Source organism: Fusarium phalaenopsidis (assembly GCF_050370095.1).
Source record: "Fusarium phalaenopsidis strain FUZ10S chromosome Unknown contig_32286, whole genome shotgun sequence".
NCBI classification, from domain to species: domain Eukaryota; kingdom Fungi; phylum Ascomycota; class Sordariomycetes; order Hypocreales; family Nectriaceae; genus Fusarium; species Fusarium phalaenopsidis.
In genome coordinates, this window is record NW_028145413.1 from 1,492,206 (window position 1) to 1,511,376 (window position 19,171).

Sequence of the window (19,171 nt, forward strand, 5' to 3'; positions counted from 1 at the left end):
ATACTTGCAAGTCCGGAGAGATATAAACCTCGGACGAAAGGGTCACTAAGCCCGCGTCCCTATTTCTCCTTTCTCTGTCTCATCAACTCTGCTCTCTCCTCTCAAACACACACACACACACAAACATCTTTTCCCATCTCACAAACTGGTGGCCTCATCACGCTTCCACCACCTCAGACACCACCCCCAAGTACAAGATACCAGCAGCCGCAGTGACCACAATGGACACCCTCCCCCCGGAGATCCTCCTCCAAATCCTCCATCACCTGCCGTCCCCCGCTGTCAAGCACGCCCGGCTTACCTCCCGGACCTTCAACGCAATCCTCGCCAAGCGCACCTTTGAGAAGCTCGTATCCTTCCTCGACCCAGACGTCGCTCAGCGTACCCTGGCTACCATCTCCCGGGACCCCCAACGCCGTCGACGACGCCCGTCCATCTGGTCCCCATGCTGCAGCGCCCCCAAGAACCTGCCCATCGACGAGGCCTTTCTCATGGCCCTGTGGGCCGGCCTGCGCGGGGATTCGTGGGCTGTCGAGAGGGGTCTCGATGGAGACAAATTGGATATTGATGAATGGCAGAATGGCGTGGGGAGGGATGATATTGCCGAGGAGGAACTGAGGGAGGCCTTGTTTCGATATGCGCTCTATCTGAGCTACATGGATGAGAGTGAGAGTGAGAAGGATGCACCACAGGCTTGGGTTTTTGATGCACTGTGCAAGGCAGGACGATGAGGAATAAGAAATAAGCAAGGATTGGATTTTGTAAGCGAGCATTGACGAATTATGATCACAGTAAATGGAAATGGAGCAATTGTTTGTATGTTTTAAATAATCTGGCAACTTTTGATGGAGGAATTAAAATTAAAATCAAGGTCTAGTCTAAAGGAATGATCGCTAGTATGAACCATAAAATTAGTAGTGATATATCTTCAAGTCGTGTTTGCGTGTATGTAAATAGACGCTGAACCCTTTCCATCTCATATAAAACATTGCCCAGTCATCGCTCGGCCCAGTTCATCTTGGTGCCCAGAGCGGAATCTCCAAAGAACGCCGTTCGCTAGTGCGATGAAATGACAAAAACCCCCAAATGCTATGCTTTCATGCATCATGTAAGGATCGTGAGAATTTTGAAAGGACGTTGAAACAATTTCAACAAGGTTGAGTGGGTGCGGGGTTTAGATGAGGTAGGCAGCAGCAAAGCCGACGATGGCCAGGAGTCCGGTGACTGTGGTCATCGCGGCGCCGGAGGTGACGGTCTCGGGCTTCTCCTCCTCCGAAGTGGGGCCGGATGGCAGACGCTCGGCCTCCTTATCGGGAGTGGAGCTGCCGGTACCCTCATCGTTTTCGGGCTTGCCACCGTTGACACCCTTTCCACCATGAGATCCGGGGTACTCGGGCTTGGTTCCGTTGGGGTGGATGGGAGCACCGCCAGTGGGGGTAGGTGGGTTGTAGGTGTGGTGAGGAGGGTTCACGGCAGTAGCATTGTGAGAAGGCTCCTTGGGGATGGTGTAAGTGATGGTCTTGGTCACGCTCTGGCCGGGTTGAGTTGGGTGAGGGTAGACATAAGTCTGAGTCTTGGTGATGCACTCGGCAGGGTTGGTGGGCAGAGGCTCATGAGGCTTTCCGGGCTCAGTCGGGTTTGGCTTTGGCTCGGGGTTGGGCTTGGGCTCATGAGGCTTAGGCTCGACGGGCTTTCCAGTCTCGACGGGGCAGACGGTGGTATAGACAGGAATAGTCTCAGTGGTGACGTGACCAATCGGGCAGTCGGTGACCGTGGGAGGGCACTTGGTGATGGTGTAAGTCTTGGTGGTGTAGACGGTGCTCGTGGTGTACTGAGTAGGCTTGACGGTGGTGCTGTTGCTGTTGGGGTAGACGGGATGAGTGTAGATGGTGGTGAAGCCTCCAGCGTGTGTTGTCGAGTAGCTGGGGGGGATCACTTCGGTAGACACAGAGCTGGCCGATGGTGTAGGATACACAACGGGCTGGATGTTCTTGTTAGTATATATGGAAGGATGGAATCTGCTGGAATCTTGACTGACCTCCTCGCCGTAGTGAGCGTTGGCAACGGCTGCCGCGGCGACAACGATGATTCCCGAAGTTCGCATATTGGTTGATGTGTTTTGTTGTTTGGTGTTTAGGATTAACGAATGTATAATGTCGAGTGAAGTATGTATTGATCGACGGAGCTAATCTTGAACGAAAGACGATGGTGTGTTGAGATAATGAGAGAGGTATCTGGCATCAGGCAAGGCCTTTCTTATATCTTGGAAGAGCCGGCGGCCTGATTACACCCGGTGTGTAAGCGAGATAGAGCGGAGCCTGCTAAGAGTTGTCATCTCGACTCTCGGAGAGGCCAATGGCGGCCGACTCGGTGGCAGGGCTGATAGGCGTATGGCGAAGTGGCTAGTGAGAATGGCGATATGGATACGAGGTGTGGGAGGTCGTTGAGGAGGACCCTGGATGTCCGTATTGCTGATGACCATTCAAAGGCGCCCCACCACGTCCCGAAAGGGAACAATGCCCAAGTCGGTGATGCTACCATGGCCCGCCGTTTATCGTCAACCACAGGGATTGCACGCCACGCCCACGATGCTTCTCTGAGAGCCTAGACCTCACGTCATCTGCAATCTTGTTAGTCTCCATGCAAGCAGTCCGCACAGTCACGGAGGTCGCATTCTCGACATTTTCCCCCACTGCGTTCGCAATAGCCGCGTCGCCAAGTGCTGTCAGTACGTCTCCGCTGACGCTGACCAAAGTGAATTCGCCGAACGGATGCTGGGGAGGCCCCTGGATTGGGCAAGGCCGTGGAACAAACTCTCGGGACATGGGTGGCTATGTCAGACTGCGTCGATTTTTGATCCGACGGGAAAGCTTAAACAACGAGCCCAGCTGGCTGTCCATGGCGGAGGCACTGTCAGGTAGTGGTAGTGGTAGTGTAGGGCTACCCGTCAAGAGGCGACAGGGGCTATTCTTGGAAGATGGGCGTTTCTAGCGGACCGCCATGTGCCCTGTGCCGGGGTTGCCGGTACCCAAGCCCAAGTGCGGCGATGCTCACCACCGAGATGGAGCCGCTAGTTCGCATTTCGGGCTCCCAGGGCCCTGGGACTGAGGAATCAGTGGGTTCAGAAGCTGTTGGAATGTCCAGTGGCTTCAGTTGCCCGATGACTTCATCGTCAATGAGCCCCAGGATCTTGGGTTTTCGGTCTTGTGCCTCGGTCTCTCCAAATAGAAAATGCTGTTAGATCACCGCGGGCCGTGACCAGGATCTGGTGATTGTGAAGTCAATCGTATCGAGACCCCTCGGTCGTCGTGTAGATTGTGGGAAGACAGTGACTCGCTTGGTGACTCAAGTGACTGATGGCCCGCCCTGCCTAATGGCCCAGCAACCCTCTTCGTGCCATTTCCGTGACCTTCCACACCGAACCAAGGTCGCATGTCTTGGTTGTCACGTCTCGCTCGTCTCGTTTTTTCCCCTTGCTGATTCACCTAGATCATTCGCTATTCCACGCTCGTATAGCCCGACACCCTCTCTCCTCCGAAAAAGATGAATGTCTTTGACCTATTTTAGAAATCCAAGCAAAGGCCACTGGCTCGTAAACTTCCGCCGGCGACGTTGGATCTAGAAGCCGGTGTAAATCACCCGCTGTCGTAACGTTGCGCGAGACCCGACATCTAGGGTCCTGTGGCTTGCACTCAGCCCACCACCAGCCTCAGCCTCATTGTCCCTCACACAGCGTCACAGGCTAACGTGGACGGAGTGGACGCCATCGGCGACACGGCATGGCATTGCTGACTGCTTCGCAATGGCTTTGGCTTTGATAGGTATATATCCTGTCGGCCTCCGTCTGAGCCGAAAGCCACGCGTTCCTCCTCGAGAGAATTTCTGTTCTTGGAATCTCCGTGGAAATCTCCGCCAGAGAATGGAAGACCGCCGTTTCCCACTTCCGTCGTCCGTCAAGAGTAGGTGACATCGACCGCTTCAATATTCGCTCAAGCGACGGCAGTCATCCGACAATGTGCGGAGAAGCTCAATATTGGCTCGGGAAAAGCGTGATAACATGAGCGAATAAACAAGTTCCCATACGAGAAGAGGAGCGTGTTCGTATCTGGAGACCCCGGCCAACATCGTTCCCCGCACCGGCGTTGTATGGCACCAAGATCAGGCTGAATGACCATCTCGAGTCGAGTCGTTCTTCGAGAAATGGGCCCACTCTCTGAAGGTGGTTATAAGCACGGCGGTCACCGGCAAGGTTATCTCTCGAGATCTCGCAGGAGCTGAATTCCTGTTTGCAGGTCGTTATCGCTCGGGCCTAGGGATCAACGCTTGCAGACGTGTGCTGCACGTCGAGTGATAGTCAGAATCTTGTTGCACCCTCAAGTGTAGGGTGTTGGTTCGAGTCATCGAGACATGGGCTTGGCAAGATTTGCAGGATACCGTCCCCTTGTCCTATTTCTTTGGTGATGTCTTCAGCTGCTGCTACGTGAAAAGATGCCATATGTCAAAGTGATAGGCCATTGGTAGATTAGCCAACACCCGCAACACCCAGTCCACAAGCTCAAGGGCGACAGCTCGGTGTAATATTATGAAATCTGCAGTCGGAAGTGTGCCGATACCGAGCTAGAAAGCCCGGCAGAAGAAGCTGACGATAGTGTGGATTGAGGATGGGGGTTTGTCACTTGGAGATATGAGATGGGATATCGGCTGGCGGGCTCTTGCCAGTCTTGCCAGGGTAGATGATAAGTGCACACACCATCGAAAACTGAAGCTAAATGATTTGGCCATGGTTAGACGAAATGATTGGACTAGGGTAACTATTTCGTTTCTTATGGAATAGGAGAAGAATATATTGGATCTACAAGATTGGCTCCATCTCACCTTCCAATGTTACATTGTCATTGTCGCTTGTTGGTCTTCTCATTACCGATCCGCCCCTAGGTCGAAGCGCTGGTGGAATACCTACGTTGTTCAATATTTGCAATGAGGCCCGACAAGCTTCATTTTTAGCTACCAACGCCTTCTCGATCGAGCGCAAGCTGCAGAATTTTTCTGAGTCAGAGATGTGCTGTTTTGTTCCGCCGTTCTCGTGCATCGTCAAACACAACACATCAAGTCTTGTGCTGGTGATGCGTCGGACGACGACGTTTTGTGAGACGTCACGTTCACCCCTGCCACTTTGCACAGGAAAACAAGTCAGGCCAAGGCAAACAAATTTAGCGAGACTGCACATGTTCATTCTCGAGGTCTCATGAATGAGGAAGCGAGAAGCGATTTCATGTTTGCCGAATCAGACATGCATATGTTGTTGGCGAAGCCCACATCAACAAGTCGCTTCAACGGAATTTCACTGGCACAGAAAAGGCGGTCGATTCAGAACGGCAGTCAGCAAGATGCAGGAGAACAAATCGGCCCCAAAATTCCAGAAATAAAAACGTCAAATGCAGGGTCTCAGGGACGCATCGCTTCAGGGGCTCGTTGTCAGGGACAGAGCGTCCTCGTGAGAAACACACAGACTGAAGCCATCTCGATGGGCTAATCACCAGCCCGAGCCTACACATGCAGGGCGGGATCTGGCACGCGAGACCAATTTTTATGTCTCATCTTGTGTTGCAGCGTCAGGGCTCGCAACGGCACCTATTACCACGCTGTGGCCCCCAACAGAACGTCAGACTATGCTTCGCATAGAGACATGTTCATGCTGACGGAGCCGGAAACAGGGTAGGTCGCTGTCGATTTGATCGATCGTCCAGAGAAGCCGACAAACTGCGTCGTCAACTTTCACCTGCCTATCTCATGCTAATAGGAGCAGGGGGTCAGAAAAACCCCCAGCTCTTACATAGAGACGCTCCGCTTTGCACGACTTGCAGCAGTCGACTCTGATTTGGTTCATGGACGAGAAAAGAGGGCCGTGGGCGAGATCGAGTGGGAGAGGTGCATTGAGTCGTGAGTGGCTATCCAAGGCACCACTCTGTGCCAGCCTGCAGATGCCCCAAGGTGGCAGTTCTTTTTTTCGTCTTAGCGGCCTCTTCCTAGGCTTGCGCCTCCGACGCGGCCGATTCGTCTCCTCGAGGCAAGGAGGTTGGTGAGGGTGTAGGGACGACGCTTCACGTAGCGCCTCAGTTGAGGATTCAAAGTTGAGAGTTGATCGCCACGAGTGAGAGGAGAAATCGTGGGATGAGCCATGGGGAGAATCACATTGGCCGACAGAGAAGGAGTTGGACTGAAGGATGCGTGATTCCAGGCGGATCTTCCAGCCAGCCATGTCATCCATCTGGGGTATCAATGATCAACAAAGCTGGCGTCTTGCATCACCAGTGGGTAGCAAATCGAGAGCGGGGGACCTGTTTTTTTTTTTCTCTTGCGCGGCGCTTGTCCAAGCCAGGCCATGATCCCTGAAGCTTCCCGGCATTGAAGGTTTTGAATGGAAACAAAAGAAGAAAAGAGAGAGCGCGAGTCCAGGGTCTTTAGCCCAATACCAGACTGTCTTCCATCCAAGTCCCTCCAGCTTCTGCATGGCGGTCCCCACCAACTTCAAGCATCGGTCCATCAAGGCATCGCATCGCACTGGTCTCACAGTACGAGTATGGAAACAAGCGCCTGTTCCCAGATTCGAGACTCCAAGATCTGCCCAATAGAGTCGCTCCAGGGACACCAGCCAAGTCTGGGCTGTCGAGCTAGATCAAGAATGACAGCAAGAAAGCTTCTGGGTCCCGTCCCATGCACCCAACGGGAGGCGTGCTCGTCGGACCGTCCCAGAAATATCCATCGGCATGTCCTTCGCCCTCGTAAGACTCGATGCGTGCGCGCTGGTGCCACGGTATGGTCGCTGTGCCAGCTGAGGAGGACGGGCATCCGTCATTGCATGGCATGGCATGGCAGGCAGTGTGCATGCAGACAAGCAAGCAAGCAACCATGGACTGGAAGCCAAGCAAGGCTGGAGACTCGACGAGACGGCGACACCCCTGCTCGAGGTTGCGTCAGTGCTCCAGTGCCAAATCGAGGATCCCCACTGGGGACCACCGAGGACTCGACGCTCTGGCACTGGGCGACCTCACTGGACGGGCCGCTGGGTCACTGCAGCTCGTGAAATGCACAGGCTGGGGCCACTGAAGGAGCCGCTGAGGCCACTGAAATCCTCGACCCCCTTAGCGTGTCCCGCGGGCGGGCCCCCCTTCCCTAGGTTCCTTCCTTCCCTTCCAGTTGACGGCGCCCTTGCCTTCTTCTGGCCTTGGTCTTCCTCCACCCTCCCGTCATCCATCTATTCCATCAATCAACCCGCTCGCTCTCGTCATCTCACCTCACCTCATCTCTCCATTCTTCCTCAACGCCAGGCTTTTGCTCGTGCTTCCTCTCTCGCACCAGCGTCGCTTTTCCGCCCGTCAAGCTTCGCTTCTCACACTCAAGTATTGACGCGAAACCGTAATCTCCAATCCCGGCGCCAACCTCGCCCTCGGGCACTATGCGTATCCTACCGTCGCGCTCGATCCTCGACGCTACTTCCTGAACCACGTTACGAGTGCTCAACGGGTCGGGTTCACGCCGTGGCTGTGACCGAGCCCACCTGCTACCTTGCCTGATTTTTGATCGAAAACCGCCTGCTACCGCTGCAGAAGCGCATCGCCTTCTTGCTTGCATGTCTCGGATTGCTGTTCAACCTGTCGCTTCTGTTGTGTGCCGCAACCTTTCCTAACCCTGTTCTTCGACCCATCGCTGCCAGCATGCGAACACCAACTCGCCTCAACATTGTCGTCGCGAAGCTCAAGTTTTAAAAAGTCGCCACTACTCCGAGTCATGCTCTCAGCTGCACATTCTATTTCATCGCCGGTCATAATGGCAGCTCCCGCCGATTATTCTCCCAAGCCGCCCTTCGAGGCCAGCCTCTCTGGCCAAAGGCAGTTCAAAAAGCACAAAGTTCTGCCTCGTCCACGTCACGAGAGAACGCCCGAAATCCCAATTCAAATCGCGAAAGCTACTCCGCCTAAACGTGACCTGCTCATTGAAACCTCGCGTTCTGGAAACGGCGCTCAACCGTCCAGCCCTCGAACCCTCAAACATCAATCGCGAAGGATTGGGAGTGGACCAGATCTCCCTCCTACTCCTCCGAGGCACTCGCGCAAGTCCTCGGATAACTCGTCCGGTAAGGCGAGTAGTCCATCCGCGACCGACGAAGCATTGCAGACGCCTCAGCAGTCGCAACCACGACCACCCACTACACCACCTAACCAGAAGAGCCCGCCTACTCCGGATGTAACACCGCCTCACCATGCCAGCCGCCCCAAACTGCTACGCCCCGACGTCACTGAGCGCCCTGGTTCGAGTACCACAACTGTTGGCTCACTATCTGGCTCCTTCACAACCGCCCGGGAAGAGCTTTCGGTGGATGAAGATGAAGACAGGTTTGCCAATACCAAGGCTTCGCGCTCGACTGTACGCCAAGTGTCTGATACTGGCGCCTACATTCCGCAACCTGAGGCACTGGGCCTGGCATTGGCCAACTTACCCCCTCGCTCAGAAGGGAGCAGTACGTCTAGATCAGGGGTGGACTGGGGCCATAATGACAGCGACTGGGGCTCCGTGAGCGAGGTCGAGCAGGAATGGGACCACAACCTGCAGAGATTGGTAACCGTCAAGAAGCGACCTCAGCCTCTCGAGATACCAACTTCAAACCCGTACGGAATCAGGGTTGTTGAGCCCAACATGATAACACCGACCCAAGCAGCCAAGGCAGTTCGGAATCTGCCGTTGCACCAAAGAACTGACAGCGTTCCCTCTGCGAAACGACTTTCAGCTCGTGATGCAGCACCATCGGCTCCCTCGAGCACAGTCACCGCCAGCTCCGACCCGCGCAGGGCATCGGCCATCTCGACGAAATCTACCGTCTCGACTGTTGTAGAGGCCTACCTCTTGGACGCTACACCGAAGAGGCAGAGGACCCTGCGCCATGTTCGAAAGCAGACTATCTTGAGGGACCCTCTCGATGATTCGCCAAGCTCAACCGCCCATTCTCTCAAGTCGGACAAATCACAGAAGGAGCAACGCGTTCGCAGTCGCCCGGATACCTCAAAGCATGAGAGCCAGGCTTCAAGCACGACACTCAATTCTGTCTCGAGTGGTAGGGCCAGACGGGAGGTCTGGAAATCTGGTGGTATTCCTGTGGTGGTGGTTCCAGATCGGCTGTCGTCACACAAGCCCAAGTCCAGCAAAGAACCTTCCTTGAGATCTCGTTCGAGCCGCACTGCAAGTATCAGCCCGGCACCCAATGACAGATCGACGACCAACGACGAAGCGACTCTCGTGTCTCGCGAGTCTCGGGGTCGTAGAAGTTCTGTGCCCGATGACTCGGACCAGAGGACTATTGATTATCCTCCCATCGTTCCGGCTCGCTCGTCTTCCCTCTCGGCGCCTACTAGTCGCAATGGCTCACGGGCCAGCTCATTGACTGCCGAGAGCATCAAGCTTCACAACGCCCTGCAGGAGTCTCTGATGAAGAAGAAGGAGGAAGGCAAGGCGCCTGACATCAAATTTTCGGAAAATGTCCTGGCCCCGCGGACTCTTTCTAATGCTTCCGAGAAGGACTGGGCTCACCGTCGCCTGAGTTCCGAGCGTCACGACGATTTCCTGTTCGCCAAGGGATATGGGCCACAAAACACACCATTCTCGCTGGCTTCTGTTGATACAAATGGGACTAACCCAGTGGTTTCGGAAGCTCTAGCAGTGCAGATGTACCCTCATCAGAACTCGTCCTTGTTGATGGTTGACCATTCGACGAGGCCATCTGAATCGCTTGACGAGGATCAGAGGGAAGATGCTGAGTTGGAAGTGCCACTGCCGACCGACTCCTCAGAGGAAACTCCTGTTACACCCCCTCAGACAAAATTCTCATTCAACGACATCGACTCACCGCTCCGAAACCCACGAGCGCCTCCTGAGCCACCCAGTCACCCACCAGCCATCAATTTCATTCCCGCAACTCCATCAGGCAGCACACCGGCCAATGAAAAGATGGTGCAGATGGGCAACTACTTTGAGGCTCTCGGAGAGAAGCCTCCTCGACGTCCTTCGGTGGTGCGCCGGGCTTTCAGCCGTCACCGTCGTCACTCAGTCGATTTTGGCCCTTCAACTTCGAAAACCCAGAGCTTCTTGACCCGGAGATTGTCTCTCTCACGCACTCGACACGGCAAGGGGATGACAGACATGGAACGTGAACCAGCATATCCAAGCCCGGATGATAGTCCAGCGGAAGAGAACAAGCTGCACCCGTTCTGGCGCCCACAATGGTCCAGCGAGGATTCGGATGACTGGGACGGCTATGACGACGACGGCGTCCGTTTCTCAAACGACCCGGTGGAACAAGTCTACCGATATCCTCCTGTAGACAACCGACCATCAAAGGGACTTGAGAGAAGCTTCAGCGCGAGAATGAAGCGCACGTTTGCTGTCCTCCCTCGCGAAGACTCTTACTACACCAGCTACGACTGGCCCACTACCGAGCGCCGTACCATTGGCCGAACTCCAAGTGGAAATCTTCGAGTTATGCGACATCGTGCTAGCCTGGATTCTCTGCGACGCAATTACAATGACGAAGAGCGACCTTATAGCGCGTTAGACGGAGACGTCAAGAGGCCGTTCTGGCGGTCGAACAGTCTCCATCGACGAGCCAATAAGGAAAGACGTCGGCTTTCCCTCGGTAGCAGACTCGAGGAGATCCATAACCTTCGGCGGAAGCTCAGTGAAAGGAGACGCGAGAAACGGTCTCGAGAGCTCCGTCAAAAGATTAGTGGACCAAAGGAGGTTCGAGATGGAGTAGGAGACGTGATCCGGTCGAGCGCTGTGCGCGATCACTACCAAACACACACACATGCTTGAAAATTCAAGCCAACGGGGCTTGAATTGCCACCAGCCATGGCCCTGGACTGGCCCTGGCCAACCTCATCCCATCACGCCACGCACGCAGACCCGGCATTCGGGTCTGCATATGATCAAGACAAAAGGTTCATGATTGAGATGATTTACGCTTTATGAATGATTCTGGGTTACGGAAACGATATTGCTCACGATTTGCTGTTACAAGTTTGATGATGGAATGGATTATATGTGGGCGAAGGAATAGCGGGAGATGTTTTACGTTGCTCTTCTCCGCGGGTATGCCTGTCCGTGTAAAATATATATACCAAGGACGAGTTGTTGTTACTTGAGATGGATACGGCAGATGTAGTAAAAGGATGTTTCATGGTTGTCTTCTTGGGCAAACGATTGATTCAACGGATGTTTTTGGTGTTGTGGCTACAACGTAGACTTGAGTTCACAAGAGGCTGGCCTCTGTCCTAAACATGGGCTCAAATTATCTATTTTTCCGTGTCAAAGGTTACTACCTAGAGTTGATCAGTTTGTCCCGATCTTGTCCTTGAACGCCTAATTCGCCAATAACGCTATGGTTACAATCAGCCGGAATCCCATCTCCCGCTATCGTAGTCGACACTCATCGCTTCTCGTGACCTGGAGTAGGGGCTCCGGGGGGAGCAAATCCAGGTGGACCGCCTGGGGGAAACGCCTGGCCGGGCGGAGGCATGCCAGGCAGTCCTGGGAAAGGCGGAGGAGCAGCTCCCGATGCGCCGGGAGCTCCTGGGGCACCGGGGGCACCAGGCGGAGGGAAAGGGAAGCTGCCTGGAGGAGGAGGGAAAGGAAGGCCATTTGGTGGCACAGGGGGCATGCCATTAGGTCCAGGAGGGAATGGAGGCATAGGAGGCATGCCGCGGCCACCTCCAGGGGGTGCTATAGAATGTCAATAAGCGACCAGCTCCGAGAACGTAACAATGTGTACTTACGAGGCATTCCTTGAGGAAACTGGCCTGGAGGCGCCCCAGGCATTCCTGGGAAGGGTGGTGGGATACCTATAGCCGGTCAGCGCGCCTTGCTCTTTCAACCTCGGGGGCACAATATTTCTGGTTGACTTACCACCGGGGAAGCCAAATGGGGGCGGGGGAAAGCCCTGGCCGGGCTGGTTCTGAGGAAGCATGGGATTCGCGTGGGCCTGGCCCTCGGCGGCGTAGGAGGAGGTGATGGAGTCGATAACGGACTGAGCCTTCTCGTGGCCGATTTCTAGTAGAGGGGTCAGTCTGGCGAGCCGGGATGGGATGGGGATATCGGATTTGACTTACGCTGGTAGTAGTCTACCACGTTTCGCAAGTGGTTTCGGCCGCTGTTGTGAGCCTTGCGCACACTCATGGAGTCGTGCGTGAGGTAGACATCGCAATAGTCGCCTGGGAACAAAGGTCAGTTGGTGAGGTGGCGCGCGGATCGTGGATGACTTACAGAAGACTATGGCGAATGTTAGCGAAATGCGCGAATATGGAAGTCATCAATGGGGCCTTGACTTACACTTGGGCATCGTGACGGCAATGCGCGATGACGCTATTCGAATTGGATAATTTGGTGATGGTGTTTTGGACTGCGATCCTCAGGCGCGAAAAGCCCCAAGGTCAACGAGGCTGGCCCCACACGTGATGGCGGCGACAAGGCCAGCGCCAAGACGCTACATGATTGGTCTGAGGTTTTAGGGGCTGCTGTTAGCAGCTGGAGGGTGGGTGGGCCCCCAGCGCGACCGGGACACCTTTCAGTTTAAGCCCCTTGTCTTGTCTTGTAGGAGAACATCGTATCTACGTACGTAGCCTCTCCCTCTCCATCCCCGACGACTTGACCATAAACGACAGAGGCGAGAGAGAGAAAGCCACCCCTACCAGGCATTCTTTCTTCACCTAGCACCACGACCATGGCCCTCCAACGCTCGCTGCTGCAATATCTCTGCAGCGTCCTGCTGCTCGTCGGCGCTGCCAGCGCTCTCAAGTTCGACCTGATCGCAACCGCCGAGGGCTCCAAGAAGGAGCGTTGCATCCGCAACTTTGTCGGCAAGGACACACTTGTGGTGGTGACGGCGACCATTGATGGATTCAAGGGCGATGGCATGATGGTGAACCTCTATGTATGTTGCTTGCGCCGTCCTCGAGGAAGGGAAGGGTGTCTAATGGACCTTGACAGATTCGCGATGCCGTTGGCAACGAGTACGGTCGCCCCAAGGACGTTGTTGGCGAGTCGAGAACTGTCTTCACCTCGCACGCCGACGCTGCCTTTGACGTTTGCTTCGAGAATGTCTTTACTGGCTGTAAGTGACGACTCCTGAATGCTGCCACAAGCACCATCACATGCTGCTTCTTGTCATTGCATCGACTAACGCCTCCTATAGCCAAGCGAATCAACAACCCTACCCGCCACATCGAGCTCGACATTGACATTGGCGCCGACGCCAAGGACTGGTCCGCCATCCAGGCCACCGAGAAGCTCAAGCCCCTCGAGGCCGAGCTCCGCCGCATCGAGGAGATCACGACCGAGCTTGTCAACGAGATGGAGTACCTCCGCGCCCGAGAGCAGAAGCTGCGAGACACCAACGAGAGCACCAACAACCGAGTCAAGTGGTTCGGCGTCGCCACCACCTGGCTGCTCATCGGCCTCTGGGCCTGGCAGATCATGTACCTCCGCGCCTACTTCCGGTCAAAGCATCTGATCTAGAGACTAGACTAGAATGCTGTTTTTTGAGAAATGCGTGCGCGACCCTGCCTGCGGAGGAACCACACCACTCCCTGTTGGAGAGGATAGACGGTCTCGTGCCGCTTGTGTGTAATTGTGTAGGTGGTTTGAGTTTCCGGGCATGCTGGCGTTTTAATCCGTGGCATGTACATGGTCGGGAAGGGAAAACAAGGCTAGGCCTGTCCGAGCTGAGGCTTGATTGACGAGCTGAGTGTAACAAAAGTCATGACAGAGCAATAATTTATGTCCATATACATGATTTCACTTTACCCCAGAACAGAGATGAAAGGAGGCACGCGATCTCTTGGCTACCAGATGAAAGTGTGGCGTGTGCTGCTTGGTCAATTGGAGAGTGGCTGTGACAGGTCAACTGTGGCTGGAGCCCTGCTTAGCTAACTCAAACAATCGATTCAATTGGCGCGCTGGCCACCAGCTCTGACTCAAGGAGGGAAGGTGCTGTGCCCCTCCACACCCAGGAACGACCCCGCGATACTTGGTCTGTTCAAAGAAAGATTGACTCGAGTCCAGCAGAAGCAAAGAAAAAGACAGAAAGGATGGCTGAAGAGAACCCCCCCAAGACGGTCGTCCAAGACCAGGACATCAACCCCTGGTCTGTTGAGGGTGCGCAGGGTGAGAATGGTGAAGTCGCTGCCATCAACTACGACGCCATCTGCAAGTGAGTTCAGCCCAAAAATCGTACCAGACTTGAACTCGACTTTTTTTTTTTTCGTCTGCTTCGTATCTGACAATTAATCAGGAAATGGAACACTTCAATCATCAACCAAGAGCTCCTCGAGCGTTTCGAGAGAGTGACGGGCAGGAAGCCGCACCGCTGGCTCCGACGCGGCCTCTTCTTCAGCCATCGCGACTTTGACAAGATCCTCACAAAGTACGAGCACGGCGAGCCCTTCTTCCTGTACACGGGCCGCGGACCCAGCACCGGCAGCCTCCACCTGGGCCACACGATCCCCCTCGAGTTCACAAGATGGCTGCAGGAGGTCTTTGACGTGCCCCTGGTCTTCATGTTGACGGACGACGAGAAGGCCCTGTTCAAGGACAACTTGACGTTTGAGGAGACGCTGGCGTACGGCATGGAGAATGCGCGCGACATTATCGCTCTGGGTTTCGATGTGAAGAAGACGTTTGTGTACAGTGATCTCAAGTACTTGAGCCACCACTTCCTTATGAACGCCTGGGAGTTTTCCAAGCTGGTCACCTTTAACCAGGTCCGAGGTGCCTTTGGCTTCAACGAGAGGTAGGCAGACTTCCCTCGGTGATATCTTGCGGACTACTAACTCTTCAAAGCACCAACATTGGCAAGATCTTCTTCCCCTCGGTGCAGTGCGTGGCTGCCTTCGCAACCTCGTACCCCGAGATCTGGACTGACGACCCCTCGCCCGTCCGAACAAAGCAGCTCGGCAAGATCCAGTGCCTCATTCCCATGGGCATCGACCAGGATCCTTACTTCCGCCTCCTCCGAGATAACTCGCACCGCATGAAGAACCCTTCGCCAAAGCCTGCCCTGATCCACTCCAAGTTCCTCACGGCGCTGCAGGGTGCGGGTGGCAAGATGTCTTCGTCTAACCCCAACTCGGCTATTTTCATGACGGACACTGCTAAGCAGATCAAGGTGCGTTTGATGATTTAATCGACCAATTTCATAGACTTACATTCCGTGTAGAACAAGATCAACCGCTATGCCTTCAGCGGTGGCCGTGAGACTCTTGAGGAGCACCGCGAGAAGGGAGGAAACCCCGATGTCGATGTGGCGTACATCTACCTCACCTACTTTGAGGACGACGACGAGAAGCTCGAGAAGATCTACAATGACTACAAGAGCGGCGCCCTCCTGACAGGCGAGCTGAAGAAGCTGGCGATCGAGGCCCTGCAGCCTTACGTGGCGCAGTTCCAGGAGCGGAGAAAGGAGGTGACGGACGAGGTGCTGGATGCCTTCATGACGCCGCGGAAACTGCAGTGGGCCGGAAACCCGAACCCCAAGCCCAAGGAGGATAAGAAGGAGGAGAAGAAGAAGGGCAAGGCTGAGAAGAAGGCCGAGGACAAGACTGTCGAGCTGCCCGACAGAACGGCTGAGCCTTCAGCTTAGATGTTAGACTTGGGGGGTGGTCTGAGATGATATACCCTCTCCATGAGTACAAAATAAGAAGAAAGACCGTTACGAATAAATGGAGTCATGTCTGTAGTTACTACAGTTCCTCATGAATTACTCGGTGCAAACTCATGATGCATCTCAAGATCTGCCGGGTCCGTCGGTTGATACCCCGGACCCACCCGCTCCGGGTTTTGGCTTTGACTTACCAATCTCGGGCGTGCAATTCTTCGGCCTCGGCTCTGGCCCCGAATATTCGACGTCAACGATTCAAAAGAAACAGAAACCCACTCCGTGTCTCTCCGCCCATCGGCTCGTCCCTTTGCCACCTTCAATTGCGCGCGTTTACAATCGCACAAGGCCTCTCTCTTTGAATTCTTGTCGTTGCTGCCATGGCGTCCCTCGTCTCGCGCACCATGCGACCGGCCGTCGCCGCTGCGGGTCGCCGCTTCGCTATTATGCGTCCTCTCTCGATGACGACTGCTCGACAGGCGGACGATGCTAGCCAGGCCTCTGAGCTTGGAGTTGGAGAATTGCAGGGCGCAAAGTTCAGGATTGAGCCTCTGCGGAGAGTAGGCGAGGACGACGCCACCAAGCGAGCTCGTCTCGTCTGTATGTTCCTCCTTCTCTTAGGTTAAGGATGATGGAAGCTGACAAGAGTATAAAGACCAGTCCCGCAAGCGCGGAACCCTCGAGTCCGACCTCCTCCTCTCGACATTCGCATCCAAGCACCTCCCCACGCTTCCCCCCAAGCTGCTCGACCAGTACGACCTCCTCCTCGACGAGAACGACTGGGACATTTACTACTGGGCCACGCAAAAGGAGGAGCTCTCCTCGACGAACCCATCCTCCGAGGACGCCAAGCCCGCCAGCGACGAGGTCACGCGCCACCCTCCCACGGGCGAGTGGGCGCAGACGGTCGGCAACTTCAAGCCCGCGTACAGACCCGTCCCCGCGCGGTGGAAGGACAGCGAGATTCTCGCCATGCTGAGGGATCACGTTCGGAACCGGAGTGTTGATGGTGGTGAGGGTGGTGGCATGGGCTTCATGCCTCCCCTGGACGCCTGAGGTAAAGGAAAAGAAGCATTACGGGAAGATAGAGGTTGAAGACTACTATTATGTACAAGTTAAACTATCATGTATAACTCGAAGCCTAGAACCAAGTCAAGAATTGACAAAGCGGGAACGCATACGAGATACTAGAATAAAAGTAAACAAAAAGACGCGAATGTGGAATCTGATTTTCGTTGGTTCGCTGAACATCTAAAGTCACGGTCTGTGCCTGCGTATTGCGAGGTCACACATATAAAACCCTCTCCTCCTTCTCCCAGGGAGGTTTGAAAAAAAAAACTCCATACGATGCCCAACTCCCGGGTTCAACCCAGAGTGAAAAAAGAAGAAGAAACAAACAAAAAACCGCCGCCATGTCCGTCCCGAGGAGCCATATCCAGCTTATCTCATCCGTACACACCAAGTTCCGTAGAACAAAGGTGAAGAGGGTAAAAGAAAAGGCGCGTCATCTCATATCGTCATTAATATCATACGCTGAAGAATAGAGGGGGAAAAGGGAACCGTCAACGTCAAAGCCTTAATTGCTCAGGTTAGAGAGATTTCCCCCCTTTTCATCCACCCCCTTCAGGTAGGATGTTGCCTAGGCTTCTCAGAACCTCCATCATGGGCATATCCCTAGTCCCTGCGCTGGCCTTTTCCCTCTCTTCCCGTTGGCGTAGACGCAGTGCGCTGATGCTGAGGACCTTGTCCGCCTCCTTTCCTGCGACCAGGACCCGCTGCTCGAGCTTATGGACGTTGTCGGCGAGCTGGTCGACCTGGAATTCGAGTGACGACTGAATATTTCGTAACCGTGACTCGGTCTGTGATCGGATAACGTTGAATGATGCTGTTTCGTCTGCTAATAGGCCCCTGATCTTGCCTTCTTCTGGGTCTAGAAGGTCAAAGTCTGGAAGGACAATTGGGCCGGTTTCTTCTTCAGAGAAGAGGGGTGGCTGTTCAGGTGGTGGTTTTCTTATTGCTTGCCAGGCCTTCTTTTCTTCTTGTAATCTGGTCATGGTTAGAACATGGGACTCTGGCTTACAGCTTCCTTTACACATACCTCTTAATGTTGATCTCTAGCTGAGCCAATTTCTCGTCCAGCTCAATGTTTTTGGGGTTGGGCTTCAGGACCACAGGAACCTTTGGCACGTCTTCATCTCTGCAGAACCAGTCCGAGAACTCTGATCGAGATGTGAAATCTTTGAGGAGCTGGTCCTGAATTGCACGGGCTGTTGAAAGTCAGCAATCTTCATCTTGAAAAAACACACAACAATGCCACTCACCGCCTAGAATAGCATTCGAGTTTGGCGTTCCGTGAGGAGGCTTCGGTGCCAGAGAGCGTTCGCCACACCAAGTCAACAGCTGCTTCATCCGCCGAGGTTCTGTCAAGCCTTCTGCCTCGATATGCTTGTAGAAATCCGCCGTGTTGACTTCCCGGTGCGGGATCGCCGTCTGACCGCTCTCAATCAGTGAGCTAGCCCTCCGCCCTCGCATGCCCAGACTACTCCGCCTGTTGGAGTTGCCCCCCTTCTTTCGCATCTCCTTATTCCTGTTGATGACGGGCGTGTCGCTCATCGGGAGGGCGATTTTCGCTGACTCAACAGGCGCTGCATGGCGAGGCTCGGGGGACTTGTCCCAGTCCGGAGGCGGCCGGCGAGGCGATTTTGGCCGGCGAGCGTGCTTCTGAGAGGCGCCATTTGTCTGAGGGGGAGCTTCTTTTGCCTGCGGAGGCTCTTCCTCAAGCTTCTCCCCCGATACCCGTGCGCTCCTCCTGGTCTGCCTCTTAGGAACCTTGAGCGGTGGCTCTTCGACAGACACGTCCACGCTCAGTTTTCGTCTCGTAGATTTCCTCGTCGCGGGCTTGGCTGCTGTGGTGGTTTCCTTTACTGCCCTCTCCTTGGGTGCCGTCTCCTTCACACTCGTCTCCTCCTCGAAAATCGTCCCGTTGGTGGTTGAGGCCTTGGTGGCGGCGCGTTGTTTTGCTGTGGTGCGGCCCCTCCCCGCCTTCTTGACCGGCTCGGGCTCCTCTGCCTTCTCCGTCTTGACCCTCTTGGACTTGCGAACAAACTGAAAATCATCGTCGCGTTCGTAGTCGGCCACTGCTGTGAAAAGGTCAGCGCGCGTTGCACCCCGCGCGTCGTCGTCATCCATCCACCTACCAGCGAGGCGCTTGCTCGTCCGTCGTTGGGGCTGATTGCTCATGCTAATAAGTTGAAGCGGCCGCCGAGTCGTCACCAGGGTCGTCATGAGTGGCGCATTCGGGACCGTCTGCTGCGCTGCAAGGTCACCGTCGGGTGGTGATGTCGAGGCCGTCACGGCAAGGCAAGGTAGGTCAAGACTGTTTAGTGCCGGGTGGAGAGTCTGTGCCGGCCGAATCGGTCGCGCAGGCTGAACAGGCGCGTCGCGTCGTGATGCGCGTGCCGGTCGAGGTGATAA

At 54.9% G+C, this 19,171-nt stretch overlaps 8 protein-coding genes across 8 annotated transcripts; 5 read left to right on the forward strand and 3 right to left on the reverse strand.

Moving 5' to 3' along the window:
* Positions 1–221: 221 nt before the first annotated feature.
* Positions 222–827, forward strand: LRP88_02786 (F-box protein; the record flags this gene model as incomplete). The annotated part of the gene is made up of 2 exons (XM_083239425.1): positions 222–672; positions 793–827. The coding sequence occupies 2 exons, from the start codon at positions 222–224 to the stop codon at positions 825–827; spliced, it is 486 nt and encodes a 161-aa protein (XP_083104555.1).
* A 347-nt stretch (positions 828–1,174) lies between these two features.
* LRP88_02787 (uncharacterized protein) lies at positions 1,175–2,104 on the reverse strand (the record flags this gene model as incomplete). The annotated part of the gene is made up of 2 exons (XM_083239426.1): positions 1,175–1,981; positions 2,039–2,104. The coding sequence occupies 2 exons, from the start codon at positions 2,102–2,104 to the stop codon at positions 1,175–1,177; spliced, it is 873 nt and encodes a 290-aa protein (XP_083104556.1).
* A 5,723-nt stretch (positions 2,105–7,827) lies between these two features.
* LRP88_02788 (uncharacterized protein) lies at positions 7,828–10,863 on the forward strand (the record flags this gene model as incomplete). Its single annotated transcript, XM_083239427.1, has 3 exons — positions 7,828–9,934; positions 10,027–10,198; positions 10,281–10,863. 3 exons carry the CDS (start codon positions 7,828–7,830, stop codon positions 10,861–10,863), a joined length of 2,862 nt encoding a protein of 953 aa, XP_083104557.1.
* A 613-nt stretch (positions 10,864–11,476) lies between these two features.
* LRP88_02789 (U1 small nuclear ribonucleoprotein C) lies at positions 11,477–12,385 on the reverse strand (the record flags this gene model as incomplete). Its single annotated transcript, XM_083239428.1, has 6 exons — positions 11,477–11,769; positions 11,823–11,888; positions 11,953–12,096; positions 12,156–12,257; positions 12,310–12,315; positions 12,376–12,385. The coding sequence occupies 6 exons, from the start codon at positions 12,383–12,385 to the stop codon at positions 11,477–11,479; spliced, it is 621 nt and encodes a 206-aa protein (XP_083104558.1).
* Positions 12,386–12,766: 381 nt separating this feature from the next.
* LRP88_02790 (emp24/gp25L/p24 family/GOLD-domain-containing protein) lies at positions 12,767–13,560 on the forward strand (the record flags this gene model as incomplete). Its single annotated transcript, XM_083239429.1, has 3 exons — positions 12,767–12,976; positions 13,033–13,156; positions 13,238–13,560. 3 exons carry the CDS (start codon positions 12,767–12,769, stop codon positions 13,558–13,560), a joined length of 657 nt encoding a protein of 218 aa, XP_083104559.1.
* Positions 13,561–14,132: 572 nt separating this feature from the next.
* On the forward strand, positions 14,133–15,682 carry LRP88_02791 (tryptophan--tRNA ligase WRS1; the record flags this gene model as incomplete). Its single annotated transcript, XM_083239430.1, has 4 exons — positions 14,133–14,254; positions 14,336–14,833; positions 14,884–15,208; positions 15,260–15,682. 4 exons carry the CDS (start codon positions 14,133–14,135, stop codon positions 15,680–15,682), a joined length of 1,368 nt encoding a protein of 455 aa, XP_083104560.1.
* A 395-nt stretch (positions 15,683–16,077) lies between these two features.
* LRP88_02792 (succinate dehydrogenase assembly factor SDH5) lies at positions 16,078–16,753 on the forward strand (the record flags this gene model as incomplete). Its single annotated transcript, XM_083239431.1, has 2 exons — positions 16,078–16,297; positions 16,353–16,753. The coding sequence occupies 2 exons, from the start codon at positions 16,078–16,080 to the stop codon at positions 16,751–16,753; spliced, it is 621 nt and encodes a 206-aa protein (XP_083104561.1).
* A 554-nt stretch (positions 16,754–17,307) lies between these two features.
* LRP88_02793 (Mis12-Mtw1 protein family-domain-containing protein) lies at positions 17,308–18,982 on the reverse strand (the record flags this gene model as incomplete). Its single annotated transcript, XM_083239432.1, has 3 exons — positions 17,308–17,743; positions 17,796–17,964; positions 18,019–18,982. 3 exons carry the CDS (start codon positions 18,980–18,982, stop codon positions 17,308–17,310), a joined length of 1,569 nt encoding a protein of 522 aa, XP_083104562.1.
* Between the last annotated feature and the right edge of the window lie 189 nt (positions 18,983–19,171).